Source organism: Pristiophorus japonicus, chromosome 4 (genome assembly GCF_044704955.1).
Source record: "Pristiophorus japonicus isolate sPriJap1 chromosome 4, sPriJap1.hap1, whole genome shotgun sequence".
NCBI lineage: Eukaryota > Metazoa > Chordata > Chondrichthyes > Pristiophoridae > Pristiophorus > Pristiophorus japonicus.
The window spans coordinates 165,279,592-165,306,582 of record NC_091980.1 but is presented as its reverse complement, the minus strand read 5'-3'; the positions used below and the strand labels follow the sequence as shown (position 1 = coordinate 165,306,582).

Here is a 26,991-nt window from a genome sequence, read left to right as displayed (position 1 = left end):
AGGAGTGGCAAATGGCACTGAACATTGTGCAGTCATCAGCGAACATCCCCACTTCTGACCTTATGAAGGAGAGAAGGTCACTGATAATGCAGCTAAAGATGGTAGGGCCTAGGACACCGCCCTGAGGAACTCCGACAGCAATGTCCTGGGGCTGAGATGATTGACGTCCAACAACCACAACCATCGTCCTTTGTGCTAGGTATGACTTCAGCCAGTGGAGAGTTGACTTCAGGTTTATTCGGGCTCCTTGAAGCCACACTTAGTCAAATGCCACCTTGATGTCAAGGGCAGTCACTCTCATCTCACCTCTGGAATTCAGTTCTTTTCTCCATGTTTGGACCAAGGCTGTAATGAGGTCTGGAGCCGAGTGGTTCTGGTGGAACCGAAACTGAGCATCGGTGAGCAGGTTAGTGGTAAGTGCCACTTGATAATCATCAGTAAAGTGATGGACGGTGTTAAGAGTAGACTGATGGGACAGTAATTGGCCAGATTGGATTTGTCCTGCTTTTTGTGGATGGGATATACCTGGATGGTTTTCCACATTGTTGGATAGATGCTAGTGTTGTAGCTGTACTGCAACAGCTTGGCTAGACCCGCGGCTAGTTCTGAAGCACAAGTTTTCAGCATGACAGCCGGGATGTTATCAGGGCCCAGAGCTTTTGCTGTATCCAGTGTGCTCAGATGTTTCTTGATATCACGCAGAGTGAATCGAATTGGCTGAAGACTGGTTTCTGTTATGGTGGGGACCTCAGGAGGAGGCTGATTATGGATCATCTACTCGGCCCTTCTGGCTGAAGATCATTGTAAACACTTCAGTCTTATCTTTTGCACTCGCGTACTAGGCTCACCTGCAATAGGGAGGACAATCCAGTCCAGGATCTCCTCATCAGCCCCATTTAGTCCTCCTCTGGAAACATGAGCACATAACACTTGCTGAGATCAGGAGCTCATGGAATGTGGAACCTCCATAAAGAACCAGCACTGTCTCATACTGGTACACTGTCAGTTATCTGTCAGACATTAGCCCATACTTAGCTCTAGCTCACTGCACTGTTTGGGCACACTTTCAGTTACATCAGACAATAGCCTGAGGAATGTGATTCGAGAAACATAGCAAACAAAAAAACAATTGTACGGCTTGCATTTTTGTTCCGTTCCACATCCTGCCATAAAAGAGATGCACAAGGAGAACTTCGATTCATTTACAAGCATCGCCATCCTTCTCCTTGAGGAATGCAGGTTTGGTCAAAAATGAAACGTAAGTGGATTAAAACCCAAACAGTTGGTGCAAGCAAAGCCCGAGACACTATACTGGATCTTGCTGGAGCGGGGAATCTCATGGTGTGCCCCGTTACTTGGACCTTTTCTGCACCCTTCAGCTCAAAAATATTTTGCGCCATAATGTTGGCCTTCATAGCGAGAGGCTTTGAGTACAGGGGCAGGGAGGTGTTACTACAGTTGTACAGGGCCTTGGTGAGGCCACACCTGGAGTATTGTGTACAGTTTTGGTCTCCTAACTTGAGGAAGAACATTCTTGCTATTGAGGGAGTGCAGCGAAGGTTCACCAGACTGATTCCCGGGATGGCAGGACTGACATATCAAGAAAGACTGGATCAACTGGGCTTGTATTCACTGGAGTTCAGAAGAATGAGAGGGGATCTCATAGAAACGTTTAAAATTCTGACGGGTTCAGACAGGTTGGATGCAGGAAGAATGTTCCCAATGTTGGGGAAGTCCAGAACCAGGGGACAAAGTCTAAGGATAAGGGGTAAGCCATTTAGGATCGAGATGAGGAGAAACTTCTTCACCCAGAGAGTGGTGAACCTGTGGAATTCTCTACCACAGAAAGTTGTTGAGGCCAATTCACTAAATATATTCAAAAAGGAGTTAGATGTAGTCCTTACGACTTGGGGGATCAAGGGGTATGGCGAGAAAGCAGGAATGGGGTACTGAAGTTGCATGTTCAGCCATGAACTCATTGAATGGCGGTGCAAGCTCGAAGGGCCGAATGACCTACTCCTGCACCTATTTTCTATGTTTCTATGTAACTTGCTGGAAATGCGAGCAGATAACTGGACATCTGGGACCTCAGTGAATGGCGGCACCACTGTATTTCTTTAACCAATGAGATTTAAGGTTCGAGAATGAAATAGAGGAACGGCTGTGATTGAATTAGAGTCAAATCAGGTACAGAAAGAAAAATAAAGAGGGAATGAAAGATTGGATTAAGAGAGAAAATAGTCTGAAAGATAAAGAATGGATAAAATGTAAACATTTAAAACGACATTTTTAAAATCTCCAGCAACAATTTACTACACGCAGGAAGGAGATGGAACAGTTTAAATTGTTCAATTTCTGAGCCAGAGGTGGATTAGCATTGCATTAACAATTATCACATTGTTAAAAGGTACTTGCGTTGTTAATTACCAGACTTAACTTTCTGCGGTGAGTTTAATGGGCAATTAATGTGCACCTCCAGCAAGTTCTTAAAAATAACAAGTAGGCTGAGTGCAAGATGCTGTTTGTGTAAATCGACCAGCAGTTTCTGGAGATTCGCAGCTCATGGCGTATCTCTTAATCCCCTGATTTTGCTGGCTGATTTGCAGATTAATATTGGCGTGCATCGTTAGCACGCTGTTATTTTTTCAGCAAGATCCGGCTCAATGAGTTACAGGCGGACGCGTAGATCCCTAGGTGGCTGAGGGCAGGTTGAGGTTTCCTAGAGGGCTGACCTGCAAGTCAAGGAGCCTCAGGGAAGAGAGCAATACATGAGGGCAACACAGAAAGGATAACCCATGCTGTGCCCATCAGCCTGGAGAAACTTTCCTGTGAAAGCAACTCTGTGCTATTAATCAGGACTGAGAGCTGCTCCAGCCCCTGGCTGCTCCAATTCTAATAATAAAAAGGAAACAGAAGTGTGATTTTTTTTAAAAATACTGTTTTATTGTACTGATTGTGGCCACAGTTCAGTTACTATTTGCAGGTCCAGGAACAATGGTTTATTTTAGATTCAGCTTTGGAAACGGGCTTTCAAAGTACATTCTGTGCTGGCAGACGTGATTTTTTCCACGATTTCAGTTTTGTTCCCCATTCCTTTCTAACCTCCACACATTCTTTTTGGAATAGGGAATGAGGGTTGAGGGGGAAGAGAGCATATTGGACATGCTATGTCCCTGGTGAGAATTAAAGGGCCCACATGTGTCTTGTGGGCTGTCAATTGGACATGTACTGAATGGCTGAGCGAAAAGGGCCAGAGGCCACATCTGCTGACTATCCCAGCAAGCCTCAACTGAGCATGACAATGGGTAGAGTCCATTATTAATACATTCTGAATGACAGAGTGAAACTCAAACAGTTCCTAAATATCACCTGAAGCCCAAGGTGTCTTTATACATACTAAAACTAAATTGTGTGCTTTATTCTTATTCCCACAAAAAAATTAGAGATAAAAATAAAGACTGAGACTGCTGAAAAAATACACATAGCAGGCCAGCAGCATCTTTCGAGAAAAGACAGGTTAAGGTTTGGTAGTTATCCTCCTCTCAGTCATTGAGGCTGTGGGTTCAAGACCCACTCTTGACTTGAGTACATAATCTAGGCTGACATTTCAGTGCAAGACTGAGGGAGTGCTGCACTGTCAGAGATTCCGTATGTCGGATTAAACATTAAACCAAGGGTCTGCCTGCTCAGGTGGATGTAAATGTTCCTCAGCACTATTTGAAAAAGAGCAGGGGAGTTCTCCCTATATCCTGTCCAATATTTATCTCTCAACTACTCCACCAAAACCAATGAACTGGTTCTTCATCTCGCTTGTGGGATCTTGCCGTGTGCAAATTGACACTGAATAGTGCAGAGGAACATAGGGACCTTAGAGTGCATGTCCACAGATCCCTGAAGGTAGCAAGACAGGTAGATAAGGTGGTTAAGAATGCATATGGAATATTCGCCTTTATTTGCCGAGGCATAAAATACAAGAGCGTTATGCTTGAACTGTATAAAATACTCGATAGGCCACAGCTAGAGTACTGCGTGCAGTTCTGGTCACCACATTACAGGAAAGATGTGATTACACTAGAGAGGGTACAGTGGAGATTTAAGAGGATGTTGCCTGAACTGGAGAACTTTAGCTATGAGAAAAGATTAGATAGACTGGGGTTTTCTTTGGAACAGAGGCTGAGGGAGACCTATAACATTATGAGGGGCCTAGATAGAGTGGATAGGAAGAGGAGTTAACAACCAGGGGGCATAGATTTAAAGTAATTGGTAGGAGGTTTAGAGGGGATATTTATTCACCCAGAGGGTGGTAGAGATAGAAACCCTTACCACATTTAAAAAGTACTAGGATATGCACCTGAAGTGCCATAACCTACAAGGCTATGGACCAAGAGCTGGACAATTGGATTAGGCTGGATAGCTTTTTGGCGGCCGTCACGGACACGATGGGCCAAATGGCCTCCTTCCGTGCTGTAAATTTATATGATTCTATGAACAATGAGTGCAATTGAAAAGCAACTCATTGGGCATGAAACGCGTTGGGATGTCCCGAAGACGTGAAAGGTGCTATGTAAATGCAACTTCTTCCTTGCATTAGAACCATGAAGCAGACTGGGGAGTGCCGTTGCAGGTCTCCGCAAAACAAAGAACAGAGATCGCAGTATAGCAGTGGGATACGTGGCTTGAGGAGTGGTGCAGAAGGGAGGCATTCAAATTCCTGTTCAGGGGGAGGTTCTAGGGGAGGTGGGACCAGACAAACCGGATGGTCTGCACCTGGGCAGGACCGGAACCAATGTTCTAGGGGGAGTGTTTGCTAGTGCTGTTGGGGAGGGGTTAAACTAATATGGCAGGGGGGTGGGAACCTATGCAGGGAGACAGAAGGAAGTAGAATGGGGGCAGAAGCAAAAGATAGAAAGAAGAAAAGTAAAAGTGGAGGGCAGAGAAACCCAAGGCGAAAATCAAAAAGGGCCACATTGCAGCAAAATTCTAAAAGTGTGTTAAAAAGACAAGCCTGAAGGCTCTGTGCCTCAATAGTATTCATAATAAGGTGGATGAATTAACTGCACAGGCAGCAATTAATGAATATGATATAACTGGCATCACGGAGACATGGCTCCAAGGTGATCAAGGCTGGGAACTCAACATCCAGGGGTATTCAACATTCAGGAAGGATAGACAAAAAGTAAAAGGAGGTGGGTAACGTTGCTGGTTAAAGAGGAAATTAGCATAATAGTAAGGAAGGACATTAGCTTGGATGGTGTGGAATCTGTATGGGTGCAGCTGCATAATACCAAAGGGCAGAAAATGCTAGGTGGAGTTGCGTACAGATCACCAAATAGTAGTAGTGAGGTTGGGGACAGCAGCAAACAAGAAATTAGGGATGCATGCAATAAAGGTACAGCAGTTATCATGGATGACTTTAATCTACATATAAATTGGGCTAACCAAACTGGTGGCAATACGGTGGAGGAGGATTTCCTGGAGTGTATTCGGGATGGTTTTCTGGACCAATATGTCGAGGAACCAACGAGGCTGACCATCCTAGACTGGGTGATGTGTAATGAGAAAGGACTAATTAGCAATCTTGTTATGCGAGGCCCCTTGGGGAAGAGTGACCATAATATGGTAGACTTCCTTATTAAGATGGAGGGTGACACAGTTAATTCAGAGACTAGGGTCCTGAACATAAGGAAAGGTAACTTCGATGGTATGAAATGTGAATTGGCTAGAATAGACTGGCAAATGATACTTAAAGGGTTGACGGTGGATAGGCAATGGCAAACATTTAACGATCACATGGATGAACTTCAACAATTGTACATCCCTGTCTGGAGTAAAAATAAAACTGGGAAGGTGGCTCAACCGTGGCTAACAAGGGAAATTAATGATAGTGTTAACGCCAAGGAAGAGGCATATAAATTGGCCAGAAAAAGCAGAAAACCTAAGGACTGGGAGAAATGTAGAATTCAACAGAAGAAGACAAAGGGTTTAATTAGGAGGAGGGAAATAGAGTATGAGAGGAAGCTTGCCAGGAACATAAAAACTGACTGCAAAAGCTTCTATAGATATGTGAAGAGAAAAAAGATTAGTGAAGACAAACGTAGATCCCTTGCACTCAGATTCAGGGGAATTTATAATGGGGAACAAAGAAATGGCAGATCAGTTGAACAATACTTTGGTTCTGTCTTCACGAAGGAAGACACAAATAAGCTTCCGGAAGCACTAGGGGAATCGTGTTGGAGAAATTGATGGGATTGAAGGCCGATAAATCCCCTGGGCCTGATAGTCTGCATCCCAGAGTACTTAAGGAAGTGACCCTAGAAATAGTGGATGCATTGATGATCATTTTCCAACAGTCTATCGACTCTGGATCAGTTCCTATGGACTAGAGGGTAGCTAATGTTACACCACTGTTTTAAAAAGGAGAGAGAGAGAAAACGGGTAATTATAGACTGGTTAGCCTGACATCAGTAGTGGGGAAAATGTTGGAATCAATTATTAAAGATGAAATAACAGCGCATTTGGAAAGCAGTGACAGGATCGATCCAAGTCAACATGGATTTATGAAAGGGAAATCATGCTTGACAAATCTTCTGGAATTTTTTGAAGATGTAACTAGTAGAGTGGACAAGGGAGAATCAGTGGATGTGATGTATTTGGACTTTCAAAAGGCTTTTGACAAGGTCCCACACAAGAGATTGGTGTGCAAAATTAAAGCACATAGTATTGAGGATAATGTACTGACGTGGATAGAGAACTGGTTGGCAGACAGGAAGCAGAGAGTCGGGATAAATGGGTCCTTTTCAGAATGCCAGGCAGTGACTAGTGGGGTGCCACATGGCTCAGTGCTGGGACCCCAGCTATTTACAATATACATTAATGATTTGGATGAAGGAATTGAGTGCAATATCTCCAAGTTTGCAGATGACACTAAACTAGGTGACGGTGTGAGCTGTGAGGACGTTAAGAGGCTGCAGGGTGACTTGGACAGGTTAGGTGAATGGGCAAATGCATGGCAGATGCAGTATAATGTGGATAAATGTGAGGTTGTCCACTTTGCGGGCAAAAACACGAAGGCAGAATATTATCTGAATGGTGACAGATTAGTAAAAGGGGAGGTGCAATGAGACCTGGGTGTCATGGTACATCAGTCATTGAAAGTTGGCATGCAAGTACAGCAGGTGGTGAAGAAGGCAAATGGTATGGGTTTTGAGTATAGGAGTAGGGAGGTCTTACTGCAGTTGTACAGGGCCTTGGTGAGGCCTCACCTTGAATATTGTGTTCAGTTTTGGTCTCCTAATCTGAGGAAGGACGTTCTTGCTATTGAGGGAGTGCAGCGAAAGTTCACCAGACTGATTCCCGGGATGGCTGGACTGACATATGAGGAGAGACTGGATCAACTGGGCCTTTATTCACTGGAGTTTAGAAGGATGAGAGGGGATCTCATTGAAACATATAAAATTCTGACGGGACTGGACAGGTTAGATGCAGGAAGAATGTTCCTGATGTTGGGGAAGTCCAGAACTAGGGGACACAGTCTAAGGATAAGGGGTAAGCCATTTAGGACTGAGATGAGGAGAAACTTCTTCACTCAAGAGTTGTTAACCTGTGGAATTCCTTACCGCAGAGAGTTGTTGATGTCAGTTCATTGGATATATTCAAGAGGGAGTTAGATATGGACCTTACAGCTAAAGGGATCAAGGGGTATGGAGAGAAAGCAGGAAAGGGGTATTAAGGTGAATGATCAGCCATGATTTTATTGAATGGTGGTGCAGACTCGAAGGGCCGAATGGTCTACTCCTGCACCTAATTTCAATGTTTCTATGACCCACTTCCCTTGCTGAGCTTGAACCCAGTGTGCATCTTCCATGGGTTTCGTAATAAACTTACGCTGGGAATTTCCTCAGGGGTTCTCCCGATTGGCCACTTCAGTGGAAAATTGGTGGAATAAACGGGATTCCCATTGAAATTACGGCAGTCGATTGGGTGATCCCAAGGAAATTCCTGGCATATGTTTCAAAGGTAAAACAAATGGTTCGTCTGTTCTCCTAGTTTTATAGGGGAAATGCTGGGCTCCTCGCCCTTCCTTTTAACAGGTTAACAGATGATCAGGGCTGAGACTGTACACCAACAGAGGCACCATCCAGGCATAAACTGAATGTTATAACATTTGTCTCAATTGTCTGCCGCCCTTTATGTTCCCTTCCCTGCCATCCTTAAATCCTAGAGAGAGTTGGGTTCCATAGATGCCAATATCCATTCTTCACATGGAGTGTCAGCAGGATATTTGATCCTATTTCATCCAGCCTCCACACTCGTGTACTTAAACAAAAAAAAACATTCTTGGAATGAGGGCGTCGCTGGCAAGGACGGCACTTACTGCCGTGAGTAGTAGTTTTTGATTCAACTGTGGCCAACTAAAGTTCCTATTGCCATCCTGGCTGAGATCAGCTACCTCAGCACAGCCCAGGGGTGGAGCCTGGAACTCTAGTGGTCTGCATGCAGTGCCTGAACTGCAGGTGATGGTCAGAATTTAAAAGTTTGTCTCTCGGTAGTTCCATTTTGGGTCTTGGTTGTGTTGCACTACCACTGGTCAGGAGGCTCGAAGGTATAAACTGGACTTTGTTGCACCTACTTTTAGGGCATAAAACGGGCGCAACGAGACCCAATTTCAGAGACCAACGTCCTGAGCTACAAGGATACTTGAAAACCATCTGACCTAAAATCGGGTCGGGCCATTTTTCAGCAAACCCCAGCAGCTGCCTAAAACAGACGTTCGGTCCCTTAAATATGTAAACGAGGAGCCCCACGCCTGTTTTAGGCCTCCCAACAGATATCCGATTGCGATGAGCTGGACAAGGGTTATGCTTGCCCCGTTCAAGATTCTTAGGCAGCTGCCAACTAAGGTTCTGAGATTTCCTTCCTGTGGATTCAGGATAGTCGTCACCATCAGCCCTCCCCACCACCATTGCCAGCTCCATCCCCTCTTGGGACTCGACCTTTAGGCCGCCACCAGTCAGGCAAACGGCCCGAAATTCGTCCTCCTCAAATGCACGACAGGCGCTGACAGCTTGCGCATAAAACGCGAACGAGCTCCGAGAGAAAATGGGCACAGGCGAATTTCTAAAGCTCCATGTTGGTGATGCAGGATAACATTCATACTTTAGGACTATCATGCTGGATGTGATCACCAAGTTTATTGAATGACAATCCACAGTGTGCTGCCAGGAAATGACAACGTTTGTATATAACTGTGGATCAAGCAAAACAAAGGCAAATTAAGTGCCTCGCAAAAAGTTGCTTTACTTGTTGATTAGTTAGTAACTACAGCACAGACCTACTTATTGATTGAACATATTGAAGATATTAGTGGGAGACTGGTTAAATGTTTTTATTCCAATCACTGTAAAATGATATATACCACAACTGTAAAGTAAAAAATCATGAACATTTCGGTACACCAGACGCAGTTCCTATTGAGTGCGTGTTCATCGGTGTTACTGTGCGGGAGAGGCGGGAGCTCTTGGTATCGAGGTGGAATACTCTCTCAGGGATTATGCCAGCGAAGGTTGTGCTTGCTGCTTTTAGTAAGCTAGCTGGGTAAACTAGTAAGTAAACTTCGCTCACTAGTCATAGACCCCATTCAATGCATTTTTAGGTATTCAACGAACTAAAGGATTGGTCAAGTTGTATAATACACGTGAAAATCCCTGTGGAAAAATTAGGAATCTGGGGATAAGGGGCGTTATTTTTCCTTTGTGCCTTATAAAGAACAGGGAGCGGGCGGCCAGGATGCCAGGAAAGTTCACCAGCAAGTCTCGGGGTATTTGGGTGGCAGTTGGTGAAGAAATTATCTTCCTGCTCCCTCAACCAGGATATAAAAAGACATTCTTCGTCTGAATGCGAATTAGTAGCACCGGGTAGTGAGTTCATTATACAATAAACACACACACACACCACGGGCATTTCTTTTAAATACAATTAAAAAAGATACCAAACAACTTGGATAAATATAAAACAATCACAAAAACATTCTTGTTAACGGTAGACTGTAAATTACTGTACAAAAAAACCCAAAGCTTTTTAAAAAATGAAAATTTGATCAAGATTTTCTTCGGTTGAGACGAATGTCCCAGTCTGATCTGCAAATAAAAACGTGGACATGATCTGGTGACTGGCTGAGGATGTTACTAGGAAACCGGTTGCTTTCATCGTCAAATAACTAAAGGTTTAATGAAAAGAAGCAGAATGGTAGAGATTCTGTGTCTGAAAGGGAAGGGGTTCCGTAATTGAATAGTGCTAAACAGAAAGTCATGTGCTCATCACTGCCTTCAGATGAACTTCATTTGTCAAGCAATGCCAGAATCTCTCGGGTAGATGAGTATTTAGGGATGGGGTCTCAATGCACTGCACTCTGCACGGGATGATCATCGTTCTGAGAACTCTGTAAACGGAGTGATAGGTTACAGAGCAGCGCTTTAAAACGTGCTTTACAAGCTGAACAATACAAACATTGTGTACAAAAGCAAAATACTGCGGATGCTGGAAATCTGAAATCAAAACAGAAACTGCTGAGAATACTCAGCGGGTCAGGCAGCATCGACAGAAAGGGAAGCAGAGTTAACGGTTCAGGTCGCCGACCTTCGACCTGAAACACTATCTCGGTTTCTCTCTCCACCGATGCTGCCCCGCCCGCGGAGTATTTTCAGCATTTTCTGTGTAAAATCCAACATATTGTATTTCAGCCAATGCCCATCAGTAATTCGTCCCAGTGTTGCTCTGTTCAGCCACAACCCACATTTAGAAGGACAGCATCTATAACTGTGCTGCTGGCTGTTTATTACGGTGTAAGTGGAAATAGTGTGGAAATCCCCCCCCACCTTTACTGAAATCCCAGTGACTGCACTCAATGTATTATGAGAGTGGAACCTCTATAGTTTCAATTATTAATACGGGCTCCCTTCCTGCGATTCAAAAAGTGGAAATTCAAATATTTGATGCTAATTTTGTAAAACCAAGAAACCGCTTGATGCAACAGTTCAGCAGATTCCAACACAAGTGCGCTGCTACTGAATAAGCAGAGTGTTCTCCACTCCACAGTCAGTTAATTCGAGTTTTAGAACCGGAGTTAGGGTCCTAGTGCGGCATCATACAAGGTCCGTGCCCTTCTAACTCAGTCAGAATCTACCCTGCAGTGCCGGCAGCGGCATTACATTACCTACGCATCACCACCACCCCCCCAACAATTTCTTGTTAAACGGCAGATAACGATTACAGACACTTTGTTGATACATCATTTCACTAATTTAATCAACTGAGCCTAGACTTCACTCAAGATTTTATCAATTGGAATTTTCATTTATTTCCTGTTTGACAAATAAATTTCCTAAATTCTCTCCCTCAGCCCCCAGCATTCTCTAATCTCAAGTAGCCTTACATAAGATGGAGTCATGTGTGCACTTGCTCTGAATTCTCCTACCCTTGCTGCTGCTTGGTCCCTCCCTCCATTGGCTCAACAGAGCTTCATTTTAACAAGACGGACGTGCTGTTGCAGATTGTCGAGTCATCCGAACCCCTTACCACGTCTCTGCCTTGTGACACCCAGGTGGCTGTTGTCAGAGGCACCACCCATTACAGAGAAAGAGCGAGCTCCATCTGTTTCTGTGCAATAGAAGCATTCCCGGGACCACGCACTGACAGCTAAGCCCCAGAGAGCTGACCGGAACCTCTGTCGCTTTGAGCGCATCATCAATCTACACCCCTCGTCCAAAGGGCTGTTTCTCTTCTACCATACAAATATAAGTGCATCTATCGTCTACAATATTAACTCATGTGCTACACCGACACATAGCAACCACTCTGGTATGTAGAAATACGTCAGCTGTGCGGATAAAGGCCCCATGTCTTTAGTTGGACACTAACTTGCGATAAAGTCTGTTCCCCATTTCATGATTTAACTCCTCCCCTTCCCCCACTGATGTGGATACTCCAAATGAGGGAGTGGCACCCCTCAGCGGCTGACTGGTTCGATGGACCATTGTGACACCATCACCTTCAGCTTCTGTACACAGTCTAGATTCCAGGTGTTTTGCACCCACTTACAATCAAACTTGTTCCAATAGAAAACATTTTGAGTGAGAAATGTTATCCTCAAATTCTACACCGGGAAAGATAACCGCCTTGTGGTTATTTTGACTGCGCGGCTTTGGGTCTGCTTGGCTCAAAGCAGTCAAGCCATCTGAACCCAAGGCCAGCATTCTAATCACTGAGGAACTGCTTGTGTTTCTTTAAGCTGTACAAATTAAATCCCGAGGACTCCTTTCACAAATACCTTGCCCCCCCCTCCCCCATCTCACCAACAATCCCAATACTGATGAAACAGATTCCATCTCGGGTATAGTAAGCTTTATGAAAAAAAGAGTACACACCAAACCAAGTGAGCCAGGTGCAGTTCAGAGGACAGAGACTGTATCTATTGTTGGGAGGTTCTTATCCTTCGAGGTAATGCTCCATGAGATCCAGCGACATTTCCTCCTGCTCTTAAAACCAATGGGACAATTCAATGGTTTGAACGCGCAAGGGCCAATCTTCTGAGTTTCTGCTGCCAGTGGGACTCATGTCCACGGGCTGCATCCTAACAGGAAACATTGAGCGCGCCACCCTCATGTTTCAGGCCAGTAAAACGAATGGTTGGAAAATTGTGCACAGCGTGCCTATGGGTTCCCGAACTTGGGAAATGCCGCAGTGGCTACTGTGCCATAGACGAGTAGGACTTGCAGTTATGCCTGAGCTCATGTGCCGAGAATGGGGGAAAGGAGTTAAAATGGAGGGCCAGTGCTTGCCCACAGTATGTTACTTGTCTGTCTCTACACACTGTCTCTCCTGCAGTAGTTTTTAGTTCATTCAAGTGGCCCTGTCTGTAGAGGCACTGGCAGAGGCCCAACAGCAGCTAGCTTGACCATTCAAATGAGCGGAAAACATAAAATGGACAAGTGCCTGTCCAAAACAAAAATATAAACTACAGGAGCATACTATATGTGTAAAAGTGATACTGAGTGGGCTGCACAGAGGTTTGCTGACCTGCTCATTTCCCATTATTTATCGGTGGGAGAGAATTTGAAGGGTTGTGCTATATGTAGGATGCTGGTGGGTCCTGTAATTTCACATATATTAATATATCTTCCGTGGCCTTGCTAAACAGAGGGGTCGGAGCAAACAAGAGCGCAGAGCTCAGGCAGGGTGGCAGTGTATGGCACTCAGGTGTTGTGGCTCATAAGGAGGCACGAGGAGAGGACAGGGAACAGGGATAGTGTGGCTAGCTGGTCAGACTCAGTGGAGAGCGAGTGACTGGCAAGGGCCAAAGCCTTTCCAAGAAGAGTTCCAGGAATTGAGCAGTAGGGAAGTCTCGGGTGTCCAGAAGACAGAGACAGACAGTGCTGATAGTCAGGGAGTTGCAAATATGTTGTTGGGCCTTAAAACAGAAAGGAAAACAACTTGCACTTATACAGGGCCTTTCACTTAGCTCCTTGTTTTCCATGGTTGGTGGGTCACTGTAGATTTAGGCAGTGAGCTGTAATGGCAGCTGAAGGGGAACTCCGAGTTCTTTCTCCTAGTATCTGACTGGTTTACTGTGTTCTACAGTGAATAACCAACCAACTAACCACAAGATGGGAAGTCAAAATGTCCTTTTTTTTACATTATTTGTTTGGTTGTTTTGCACACGAAGAATACTGCAGCAATTAGAAAGCTGGGGTACAAAGGCTATGCTGAACCAATCTGAAAGAGACAACAATATTAAATATAGAGATAGAAACTGTAACCCAAATGAGGAGTTTTTGTTTGAACATTGTCAGAAAGTGGAAGGTGAATTGCATCCTTCCACCCCCTTCTCCAGCAACAATTATTACATGGTCATGAGTTCTGGTGGACGTTTTAAACTGGGTGGGCCAACAATGCTGCCGAACATGGAGCTGGGAGGCATGTGATATGGTTAATATCATATAAACAGCAGCAGTTGTGATTTAACACTGTTGCATGTTAGAGGAAAAGTTATAATAAAGCTGTTATCTGCAATAAGTCAGAGTGAAGGTATTCGTGTATTTTGGGACCATATGTGTGAGATAAATTGAACAGAGCTGAAATCCAATATGTTGGGTGCATTTTCTGATTATGTACTTACCCTCAATCGATGAGCATTATTGGCTGCTGTCACATTATATCATTAATTATTCCTTAAAAACTTAAAGTGCCTTTGTAGCATTCCAAAATATGCATGTTCTCTCTTATTTCCCCATCAGGTAACAGCTGTGCCAGTTACTGCTACCGATACAGAAGCAGCATTTCTCATTCAGTATGTAGGCTGTTTGTTGCTTGTGCAAATTGATGCCTGGCCTGTTGCTGAAGAGTTTCATTGCAGATTCGATACCTGTATAATATTTGTTAGTTTTTAAAAGGGCGGGGGGAGGGGGAGAATGTTAGTAGATCCCTCGTCGATGGACCTCCGAATATTCCCCCCACCCCACTTAAAGCTAAGTAAGTTGTGGTCCGGGCCTTATTGCATACAATTTAATGTGGTAAAGCAATTTAAAAATGAAAACAATGAATGGATTCCTGTTCCCGATGTAACAGGAGCCCAAGAAAACCCGATCAGTTGCTTGTTTAAGTACAAGTGCTGACCTTGTATGCTTATCTGACTCTAACATGGGCGGCAGAGCAAAGCAGACGCTCTGTGTCCGTGTGACCAGTTTATCTGCCAATACGACTCCTGCCATTGCTCGTAAATCAAAACTGTGCCTTTGGTGGGTAGAACAGCATTACTAAACTACTCTCCGCACTGAGTTATCTACTAACTTGCAGATATTATGACAGATGCGGGTTTGAACAGCTGCAAAGGGCATTTAGTACTTACATGTTAACTTGCTTGACGTTTTGTAGAGACCTCTTTCACTGTGCCACATTTCAAATACACTTGAAGTCTAAACAGGGATCTTTCTCCCAGCTGAAGGTTAACAGCCACTGAGAATTTATCTGGTTCTCCATCATGGAATTGGAGCAGCTGGTAGAATTCTGGCATTGTATCAGCCAGGAGCAATTTACTGCACTAACATGCTACGATATCAAGATTGGATAATGGTAATGAGAGCCAGTCTTACACCTCAGTTAAATCTTGATATTGTAGCACGAGTTAGTGAAGATAACGGCTTTACTGTGAAATGCCAGAATACACATCTCTCTCTCCCATCTGTGCCAACGTTCTCTCCCTTCCACACCTGAAGGCATTGATTTGCGCAGTTGCATGAGTTCCCCTTCCATAACTCTCCTAAATAGCCAATCTTCACAAATATGCATAGACAGTAAGAGCTGGCAGGCCAAGGGCAGGGGGTGGCCCGATCCTGATCTCACTGTATGTCCACACACATGCACACTTCCAGTAGTGATCAATAGCGTAGACGTTTACTGATTTTTCCTCTCCTCAGTCCAGGGCATTGAAGGTCACTTGTCGCATTGTCACTGATGCTGGTCTGAGCTCAGTTAATGCAACACAGAATGAGAATCCATCCTGAGTCATTCTGCTCTGAATGTTTGCTACACATTTACATCGCCAAATGGCCATTGGGCAAGGTCCATCAATATTAATGTTTATATGATCTCACTGCTGTGCCAAAGGGAGCACACACCACACATCCATAATCATCATGCTGCTTAATAGTCACTTTGTTAGTCACAAAGGTGCATGGGCACTATAACTGGTGATGAGGTAAATACACTGTAATAATACAAACTCTCAAAGTCACAGAGACTTCTGAAACACCAATTCTGTGGCCTTGAAAACTTGTACATTGTATATCCTTGAAAATACATAATGTCTTCATTATATCTGTGTGCATATATTATGTACGTTTATCTAAATAAATAGCAAGAAACACCCTTAAAATTAGCCCAATTGAAGCTCTTGTTAAAAGAATGTGAATAGGAGCCATGGAAAATTAGTGTTTTTTTTTCTTACATAAAGGAGACAAGTCAGTCTCTTCACACGAATAGGAAGTCTCGACTGCCAAAGGAAAATAAAACTGTCAACTCATTGGGATCCAATGTCTATCTCCTCTAATGTAAGGATTTGAGAAAAGAGTGGACCCTTTGTGACTTGGAGAAAATTCTCAAACTCTAACCATCAATCTGACATGATTTATGATATTTTGTGGTTATTCAGTGACAGCATAAAATACCACAATAGCTGGAGAGGTTGGATTCAAAGTTAGACTTGTTTACATAACTCAAGGACATTCTGCAATGAAACAAAGACCTTCTAGTTCTTCTGGTTAACAGGACAGTGCTTAGTTGTTTTAGCTGAGGTCATTTTGCATTTCTTCCAGCTGCTTCTGTGCCTCTGTGTCCTAGATGAAGAGAAAAAATAGGGTTGTGATATATGGAGACATGCAAAGGTATGCGTTAAGAGTGACAGGAGACTGACTACCTTAAAGAAAATTTACACATTGCTCAGGAACAGGAGGGAGCAAGCAGAGGGCAGATGCTTCTTCACAGGGTGGTACTTGGGAGACAGGATGTCCTGCAGTATCCAGTCTCCCATCAGCCAGATCCATTCCTCCCATTACGGGATTATAATACAGTGGATCCAAGCTGACCTTCAGTATCAGGATAATCTTTATGTGTGCCCCTCTGAATCAGCAACTTAGCTGGCTATTTGACTATGCAGTGGGGGTAGGCGGAAAATCACAACTGAGCTGTTCTTGTCCTCACCCATGTCTACACATGGACATTCTTCCAGCAGAAGTCACTGGAAAGTGATCAGGAAGGTCTATCCGGCTGATTTTTCCTCTCCAGTAGAATACAGTAGGTTAAGGGGTGATTTGATTGAGGTTTATTTTGGATTTTGAAAGGAATTGATAGGGTAGAGCGAGAAAAACTTTTTCTGCTGGTGGGAGAGTCTAGGACAAGGAGACATAACTTTAAAATCAGAGCTAGGCTGTTCAAGAAAGAAGTTAGGAAACACTTCTGCACACAAAGAGTGGCAGAAATGTGGAACTCTTTCCCACAACAAGCAATCAATGCTAGCTCAATTAATGACTTTAACTCTGAGATCGCTAGATGTTTGCTAGCCAAGGATATTAATGGATATGGAGCCAATGTGGGTGGATGCAGTTAGGGTACAGATCAGCCATCATCTCATTGAATGGCAGAACAGGCTCGAGGGGCTGAATAGCCTCCTTCTGTTCCTATGATGGTTATCGTGCCCCTAATTCCCACTTGTTCTAAGTGAGATCAGCTAACCAGCCACAGACCAAGACTGAATGTTCCTGGTCAATATGGCTCAGTGTACCACATTTTGTTTAAACCCCATTTTAAATGTAAATGTCCTTTGCTTAGGTGCATTCTGAGCATCATTCCTTGGATAGGGGCCCCTTCTCCAGGCCACGGTCAGTGCACCTCTAGAAGAAATGAGATTGCAAATCACTGCCCTGCAGGGAGGGTGGGAGGGACACTCAATATCCTTTCAGAGTGCTATTACTGGTATAGCACAATGAAAAATAACAGTGCAGTGTTCAAAGAAAGCTATGTTAGTGTTTCAAAACTGGCTGCCAAACGGAGTTTTAAAATGAAATCCAACATTGCAAAACTGTCCAGAAAAGCTTTCCTTTGAAATTAAGATGGGCCCGAATTTCTGACTAACTCAATAACATGGAGGAGTTTTTGAAAGAGTTTAACACAAACAGGATGCTAATCCTGTGCTGCATTATTCTTACCTCTTTAGATGTGATAGGCAACTCAGATGCTAATTCCAGCCAATGTAGGGCAGTTGCATAGCTTCCAAGATCCCTGTAGCACTGTGAATACCAGAACAGCTGCATGTTAGAGTTACATCAAGTGGAACTGACTTCTGAATGAATGCTAGTGCTAAAAGTGCAGCCTCTATTTATTTGGATACCCACATAACTTAGGGAGTTGAGAAATATATGAATAAAGGCAGAGATCACAGAATGACAAGAGAAAAAGAATGCTGGACTAGAAACAGAAAATGTTGGATATAGACAACAGGACAGTCAGCATCTGTGGAGAGTACAGACAGGTTTCAGCAGATAATAGTGTAACACTCCCTCAGTACTGCACTGGAGCTTAGATATTGTGCTCAAGTTCCTGAAGTGGGACTTGATCCCACAATATTATGACTCAGAGGTGAGAGTGCTACCCACTGAGCCTAGGCTGACATGTTGTAGTGTGCTAACAGGGTGGAATCCTGGCCGAACCAGGTTTTGTTCCACTTTCTAGTCTCCTGACCAGGGGAACTGTCACATTTAAGCTTTGGCCCAGGTCAGAAATAAGGAGATAGAAGGGTCAATAGACTAGGAGAATCCAATGCCCTTATTCGAATAGTGTCATGGGATCTTTTATGTCTTTTTGTTAGGGCAGGCTTGGTTTAACATCTCATCTAAAACACAGCACCTCCCTCAGTACTTCACTAATTGTCAGCCCAGATTAAGTATTCTGAAGTAGGATCTAAATCCATGACCTTCTGACTCAGAGATGAGAGTGCAATCACTGAAGGAAGGTTGGCACTTAGTTATCAGGAGTGACACTCTGGTTGATCTTTTTATCTTCATGACCATGGGATGATGCAACCAAATGTCCTATAGCAACAGTACTATCTTTTGAATTCAAAAGCAAGAAATAATTCACACTGCAGTCAAAATGAAATGGTATGGTGCATGGTCCTCCAAAACAGATATAAACATAGTCTTTAAACATTTCAATCTGTTAAACCCAGGCACCAAAGACATTGGCTTCACTTTATTACTATACCTGTACTAATATTTTTCTTCAAGTAACTATTGCAGAACGGTTTATAATTGTGGATAGAAAAATAAGGGGATGGGGCATGTGCACTGTCACATGGAATTTAGAATTATGGTACGCACTTTGCCCCATGCATACAAGCTAACATTATTCACAATCACATGTCAGCTGTGACTCAGTGAGTAGCACACTCGTTTCTGAGTCAGAAGGTTGTGGGTTCAAGTCCAGGGACTTGAGCACATAAATCTAGGTTGACACTCCAGTGTAATGCTGAAGGAGTGCTGTACTGTCAAAGGTGCTGTCTTTTGGATGAGACATTACACCGAGGCCCCGTCTGCTCTCTCAGTGTGGATGTAAAAGATCCCATGGCACTATTTCGAAGAAGAGCAAGGGAGTTATCCCCGGTGCCCTGGCCAATATTTATCCCTCAATCAACATAACAAAAACAGTTTAAATGGTCATTATCACATTGCTGTTTGTGGGAGTTGCTGTGTACAGCCGCGTTTCCCACATTACAACAGTGACTACATTCCAAAAGTATGTCACTGGCTGTAAAACACTTTGAGATGTCTGGTGGTCATGAAAGGAGCTACATAAATGTAAGCCTTTCTTTTCTTTACAATACGAACGCTTTCAGGGCACTTTGCTAGGTCTGAAAAATTTAGATCATGTATAAAAAGTGTTCTACAGTACTTGATGAGATAATTCAGCACAGTCTGAACATTGAAACTGGGATCTTCCTCCAGTGCAGTGCTGAGGGAGTGCTGCACTGTCAGTGGTGCCGTCCTTGGGATGAGACGTTAAACCGAGGCCCCGTCTGCCATCTCAGGTGGATGTAAAAGATCTCGGGGCACTATTCGAAGAAGAGTAGGGGAGTTCTCCCGTGGTTCCTGGCCAATATTTATACCTATATCAGATTACCTGGTCACCACATTGCTGTTTGTGGGAGCTTGCTGTGTGCTAATGGCTGCCATTTTTCCTACATTACAAAAGTGACCACTTATCTTCCTGGTCTATAAGTCTCCAATGCAGAATGAGTGAAGATGCTTTAGACATTGATGTGACACAGAAGTGTAAGTACTCAGGGACAACATTCACCTATAGTTCCTGCAGATAAAAAAAAGCCACCATGGAAACTTAGGAAGGTAATGGAAAGGGGAGAACAGGATGATCTCCCGCAGGCATTTCTGCTAATGTCACTCATGTAAAACCAGGCAGGATGTGTGTTAGAAGTTTGCAACTAAGGAAGCCATGGCTGACTTTCCTTCTTTCCTACAAACTTCGTCTGGTGAAACACAGAAGGCCTGGTATGTATACATTACTTTATAAATTATAATGATAACCAACATTTGATTAGGAAACTGCCGCTGTATTTAGGATAAGACCACAGAACCTCTATTATCATTGCTAATAATACTGTGAGATTCTCGATAGCCTTCAGTCAAGTGCTTTTATTTCCTTGACATAAAAACGTAATAGAAGCAGGAGCAGGCCATATGACTCCTCGAGCCTGCTCCACCATTCAATAAGATTATGGCTGATCTTCGACCTCAAATCCACTTTCGTGCCCAATCCCCATATCCCTAGATTCCAAAAATCTATCTATTTCAGCCTTGAGTATTCTCAACGACTGAGTATCCACAGCCCACTGGGATAGAGAATTCCAAAGAATCACAACCCTTTGAGTGAAGAAATTCCTCCTCATTTCAGTCTTAAATGGTTGATCCCTTATCCTGAGACTATGCCCACTATGTTCTAGACTCTCCAGCCAGGGGAAACAATCTCTCAGCATCTCTCCTGTCAATCTCCCTCAGAATCTTATACTTTTCAATGAGATTACCTCTCATTTTTCTAAACTCCAGAGAGTATAGGCCCATTCTACTCACTCTCTCCTCATAGGGCAACCCTCTCTTCCCAGGGATCAATCAAGTGAACCTTTGTTGTACCGCCTCTAAGGCAAGTACATCCTTCCTTGGATAAGGAGATCAAAACTGTATATAGTACAGGTGCAGCTTCCAAAATCTGGAGTTCCAGAATGCGGACTGATTGGTGGCAGGGTCGTCCGGAATCCATAAAATGTTCCAGAATCCGGTCCCGCCGCTGCCTGGCATTGGGTCTCGCCTCACCGCTGCTGCCCTACCTCATGACCTCCTCGCCGACCTGCCCGAACACCTCCTCTGCGACGGGGCCCGCCCGAATGGCTCCTCCTCGGCAGGCCCGTCCGAACAGATCCTTGGCGACAGGGCCCCGCCTGAACACCACCTCGGCGACGGGGCCCGCGTGAATAGCTCCTTGGCGACGGGGCTCCGCCTGACGACTCATTGACAGGTCCGGCGGCCCGAACAGCTCCTCGTCGAGCACCCCCCACCCCACCTTCTGACGTTCCAAAATCCGGAAGTACCCAAACCTGGGCTCGGGAGTTTCCGGATTAGTGACGTCAGAAAGATGTTTCAAAGTCCGGAAAAACGCGGAATCCGGAACGACCTCAGTCCCGAGGGTTCCGGATTCTGGACACTGCACATGTACTCTAGGTGTAGTCCCACCAAAGCCCTGTACAATTGTAGCAAGACTTCCACACTCTGTACTTCATCACCCTTGCAATTAAGGCCAACATGCCATTTGCCTTCATGATTGCTTGCAGTACCTGCATGCTAACTTTGTGTGTCTTGTACGAGAACAACCAAATCTCTATGAACACCAACATTTAAAAATATCTCACCATTTACAAAATATTCTGTTTTTCTATTCTTCCAAAGTGAATAACCTCACATTATATTCCATCTGCCACCTTATTGGCCACTTACAACCTGCCTACATCCCTTTGCAGACTCTATGGGCTGGAAATTCCCCAACCTTGTGCCTGTTTTTTTCGGCGCTATTTCGCCGTTTTTGGTGAAAATTCACTAAAGTCTTGCGCCGGCAGTTTTTAAATACCACTGGGGAGCGGACCGCTGGCATGCAAGACTCGAAAAAGTGCTTTCGCCAGATATTTGGCTCGCAGCGCACCCGTAGATAGGATGAAAAAAAACGCCCGTGTAAAACCTGCGTTGCAGCCCTTGGAACAGTGGTAGGTATGAATACCTGCAAAAAAGGTACGTGAAAGATTTTATTTTTTAATTCTTTTGCAGTGATTTGATGGAAAAGGGTCCTGTGAATGTTTTGTGATTTTTAATTTTTTTGAATTTATTTTTTGATGTTTTCCCCCCTCCCTAGGCCCAACTCGCAGTGTTATTGGTTTTGGAGAAAAGTTGCAGAAAATTCTCGATTTGCGCCACGAATCCTCGTGCAACGCCGATTTTTACCGCTGGGCGCATTTTATCCCGAATGTTGGGCCTTGGAATCATAACGGAGTCATTGCATTATTTTTGGCGGAAAAATACCGCTATGACCAAAAATGGAATTTCTAACCCTTTGGGTACTCCTCACAGCTTACTGTCCCATCTAGCTTTGTATCATCAGCAAACGTGGATACATTACACTCAGTTCCTTCATCTAAGTCGTTAACATAGGTTGTAAATAGCTGAGACCCAAAAACTGATCCTTGCAGCATCCTACTAGTTACAGCCTGCCAACCTGAAAATGACCCGTTTATCCTTACTCTCTGTTTTCTGTCCTTTAATCAATCCTCTATCTGTGCTAATATATTACCCCCAACCCCATGAACCCTTATCTAGTGTAATAAACTGTTTATGTAGCGTCTTATCGAATGCCTTTTGGAAATCCAAATATACTACGTTCACTGGTTCCCCTTTATCTCCCCTGCTAGTTTCATCCTCAAAAAGCTCTCATAAATTTGTCAAACACATTTTCCCTTTCATAAAACCATGTTGATTCTGCCTGATCATATAATGATTTTTTAAGTGCCCTGTTAGCACTTTAAGAATAGATTCCAGCATTTTTTTCAATGATTGATGCCAGACTAATTGGCCTGTAGTTCCCTGTTTTCTTTCTCCCTCATTTCTTGAATAGTGCTGTTACATTTGCTACCTTCCACTCTGCTGGTTTTGTTCGAAAGATCATAACCAATGCATCTGCAGCCACCTCCTTTGGAAACCTAGGATGTAGGCCATCAGGTTCAGGGGATTTGTTGGCTTTTACACCCATTCGTTTTCTCAAGTACTTTTTCCTCTACTGATGCTAATTACTTTAATTTTCTCGCTCTCATTAGCCCCTTGGTTCCCCACATTTTTTCGATATGCTTTTTGTGTCTTCCACTGTGAAGACAGATACAAAATATGTGTTTGTCTCTGCCATTTCCTTATTCCCCATAATTTCTTCTGTCTCAGCCTCTAAGGGACTAACGTTTATTTTTGTTACTCTCTTCCTTTTTACATACTTGTAGAAGCTCTTTTATATTTTTTGCTAGTTTACTCATATTCTATTTTTTCCTTTTTGTCAATATTTTGGTCATCCTTTGCTGGTTTCTAAAACTCTCTGAATCCTCAAGTTTACTACTATTCACAACATTATAAGCCTCTTCTTTTTGTCTAATATTATCCTTAGCTTCTTTAGTTAGCCACGGATGGATCACTTTTCCTGTGGAGTTTTAACTTCTCAACGGAATGTATATGCTGGAATGCATGGAATGTGCTGTAACCATTCTTTTATGATATTAGGATCACTCTTCCCCGAGGATCCTTAACTAAGATTACTAATTACACCTGCCTCATTACACAATATAAGATCTAAAATAGCCTGTTCCCTGGTAGGTTCCACGACGTATTATTCTAGAAAACTGTCTCGAATGCATTCCATGAACTTGTCATGCAGACTAACTTTGCCAATTTGATTAGTCCAGTCTATATGAAGATTAAAATCCCCCCAGAAATATTGCATTACCTATTATATCTGGATTAATATCCTGTCCAATGGTATAACTACTGTTAAGGGGCCTATCAAGTTTTCTGCCCCTTATTTCTTATCTCCACCCATACTGATTCTACTTCCTGACCTTCCGAGCCAAGATCCTTTCTCACTACTGCCCTTGTGTCATCCTTTATTATTAGGGCTACCCCCCCTCCTTTTCCATACTTCCTGTCTTTTCTAAATGTCAAGTACCCTGGAATATTTAGTTCTCAACCTTGGTCATCTTGCAACCATTGGACAGGGTATTAATCCAGATATAATAGGAGCTGGTAACAAAGGCTATTAGATCAAACCCATTTATCTTTATTTGAGCCACTATTTCATCCATCTTGTTATGAATGCTTCGTGCATTTAGATAATGAGCCTTTAATTAAAATTTTTTACCATTATTCCCTGCTTTGACCTTATTCGCTGATGCACTATTATCATTAAACTCTGTCACATTCCGCTTATCTTTACACAAATCACTACACAGCTCTATTGTCTTGACTTTTCTCTTTAGATTTCTAAATTTTCCCTCACCTGATCCCTTACCCTCCCTTTTAATTTAAAGTCCGACGGCAGCCTTATCTACGGCCCCAGTTATTCGATTTGCCAGGATACTTGCCCCAGCCCGGTTTAAGTGGAGCCCGTCCCAACGGAACACCTCGCTCTTTTTCCAATACTTTTCTTTTACTTTGGATGCATTTGTATCTGCCCAGTTTCTACAAGTGAAGGACAGTAATTTTGTGCCTTAGCCAGCTGGCATCCCATATCTCCTTGGGTTACCCTATCCAAGACACTGGCGACTAGAGTACCTTTGCAATGTAGACCGAGTTGGATTTGGAGTATCCTGGACTCAATTCTTCAGCCTGTAAAACAGATGGTAATAATAACAACACTTGTTTACTAACATGGATGACTATAACTTTTTTTTTTGCTAATGAATTTAAGCTCATTAAAATGATAAATGTCAGAAAGGAACCGTTTTCATTTTTGCACCTTGTATGATCAAGTAACCCCAAGACAAGAATCGTGTGAGTAAGATGTAGCTGATACTCAAACTTTATACTTTAACCCCTATCTCAGAAGGGCACCAATGGAAAATTTTAATTTCCCCTTTAGCCTCTGAATTAAGGACAGTTTTGTACTCCAGACACATACCCACTAGAAGACTTCCCGAATAAAAACAGAGAATGCTGGAAATCTCAGCGGGTCAGGCAGCATGACGACCCGAAATGATAACACTGTTTTTCTCTCCACAGGTGCTGCCTGACCCGTTGAGATTTCCAGCATTCTCTGTTTTTATTTCAGATTCCAGCATTCGCAGTATTTTGCTTTTGTCGAAGACTTCCCAAACTCATTTCATGTTGGACGTTTACAACCTACTGGGAAATGAAACTTTTATCTGATTGATCTGAGATGGATTTAAATCCATCCTTATTAGTGGAAAGCAAAGTATTCTAACACACTGTCACCTAGTACCAAGGGGTAGATAGCGTTTACTTTGATAATTTAGCTTAATTCTACATTTTATTTTCCCTGCATTTACATTTTCTCCCTTATTGTGGATGGGAGAGGTGCTAAAAAGACTTGGATTTATATAGTGCCTTTCATGACCACTGGTTGTCTCAAAGTGCTTTACAGCCAATGTACTTTTGGAGTGTAGTCACTGTTGTAATGTGGGAAACCCGGCAGCCAATTTGCACACAGCAAACTCCCACAAACAACAATGTGATGATAACCAGATAATCTGTTTTTGTTATGTTGATTGAAAGACAAATGTTGGCCAGGACACCGGGGATAACTTCCCTGCTCTTCTTCAAAATAGTGGCAAGGGATCTTTTACGTCCACCTAAGAGGGCAGACAGGGCCTCGGTTTAACGTTCTCATCCGAAAGACAGCACCTCTGACAGTGCAGCACTCCCTCAACACTCCATTTACCCGCCGTAGCTCCATATCCCTTGATGCCATTACCCATCAAAAATCTATCCATCTCAGTCTTCAAAGCTCCAATTGTCCCAGCATCCACAGCCTTTTGGGAGAGAGAATTCCAGATTTCTACTATACTGTGTGGAAAAAATACTCTCTGTCCTAGCTCTAATTTTACCATCATATCCAGTCATTCTCGATTCTACCATCAGAGAAAATAGTTTCTCTGTATCTACCCTTTCAAATTCTTTTAAAATTTTAAACACCTTGATCAGATCACACTTCAACCTTTATACTCATGGGAATACAAGCCAGAACTGAGCGCAGTACTCCAGATGGGGGTTTGACCAAGGCTCTATACAACTGAAGCATAACTTTCCTTTATATTCCAGTCCCCTTAGATAAAGGCCAACATTCCATTGGTCTTTTTGATTGCATATTGTACCTGTTTTAAATAATTAATGTATTTGGATTCCCAAATCTCTTTATTCCTCTGCAGCTCCTAGTATCTCACCATTTAGAAAATTATTCGATTTATCTTTCTTTGATCCAACGTCCATATAGATAACATCCAGACACTCCTTGTCTACCTTATTAGTGACCCTCTCAAAAAATTCAACAAGATTAGTCAGACATGACAGCTTTACAAAGCCCTGTTAGCTCTCTCTGATTAGCTTATATTTCCTCAAGTGCTCAGTCGCTCTATCCTTAATGACAGATTCTAGTAGCTTCCCCACAATGGACGTTAAACTGACAAGCTTGTAGTTACCTGGTTTCTCTTGAACACTTTTCTTAAATAATTAAGTGATATTAGCAATTTTCCAGTCTAACGGCACAATTCCCAAATCAAGAGAGCTTTGAAAGATTACAATTAACACTTCTGCAATTTCCTCACCTACTTCATTTAATACCCTGGGGTGGAAACCATCAGGTCCTGGAGATTTATCAATCCTCAGACCCGTTATTGTCTCCATTGCCATTTTATAAACTAATATTGAATACAATAAGTTATTTTAATTTATTTTCATTTCCATTCTATCCCTGGTATTTTATCCTTTTCTTCTACCGTGAAACCGGATATTGCGGGCTGGAAATTCCGCAACCTTCCGCCAGGTTTTTTGGCGGTGTTTTGCCGTTTTGGGTGGAAAACGGTGCGACGGGAAATTCCCTGAAGTCTTGCGCCGGTGGTTTTGAAATACCGCTGGGGAGTAGATTGCCGGCATGCAAGACTGGAAAATCCGCTTTTGCCCGATATTTGGCTCAGCGGTGACCCGTAAATAGGGTTTAAAAAAAAACGCAGAGGGAAAATTCACTAAATATATTCAAAAAGGAGTTACAATTCACTAAATATATTCAAAAAGGAGTTAGATATAGTCCTTACTACTAGGGGGATCAAGGGGTATGGCGAGA

General features: G+C 43.2%; 1 protein-coding gene across 3 annotated transcripts in view; it reads right to left on the bottom strand.

Moving 5' to 3' along the window:
* Positions 1–9,235: 9,235 nt before the first annotated feature.
* The window catches only part of rmdn3 (regulator of microtubule dynamics 3), a 430,747-nt gene continuing 412,991 nt past the window's right edge, over positions 9,236–26,991 (bottom strand). The window contains exons 10-13 of one of the 3 annotated variants that reach the window (XM_070878788.1): positions 24,468–24,521; positions 17,757–17,837; positions 16,298–16,388; positions 9,236–12,528 (exon numbers count right to left, since the gene is read on the bottom strand). In XM_070878788.1, coding sequence (XP_070734889.1) covers positions 16,338–16,388; positions 17,757–17,837; positions 24,468–24,521 — 186 coding nt within the window. In that variant the 3' untranslated portion in view covers positions 9,236–12,528; positions 16,298–16,337. Of the gene's footprint in view, positions 12,529–16,165; positions 16,389–17,756; positions 17,838–24,467; positions 24,522–26,991 lie in introns of those variants that run through there. The other 2 variants (XM_070878789.1, XM_070878787.1) reach the window with 2 other exon arrangements.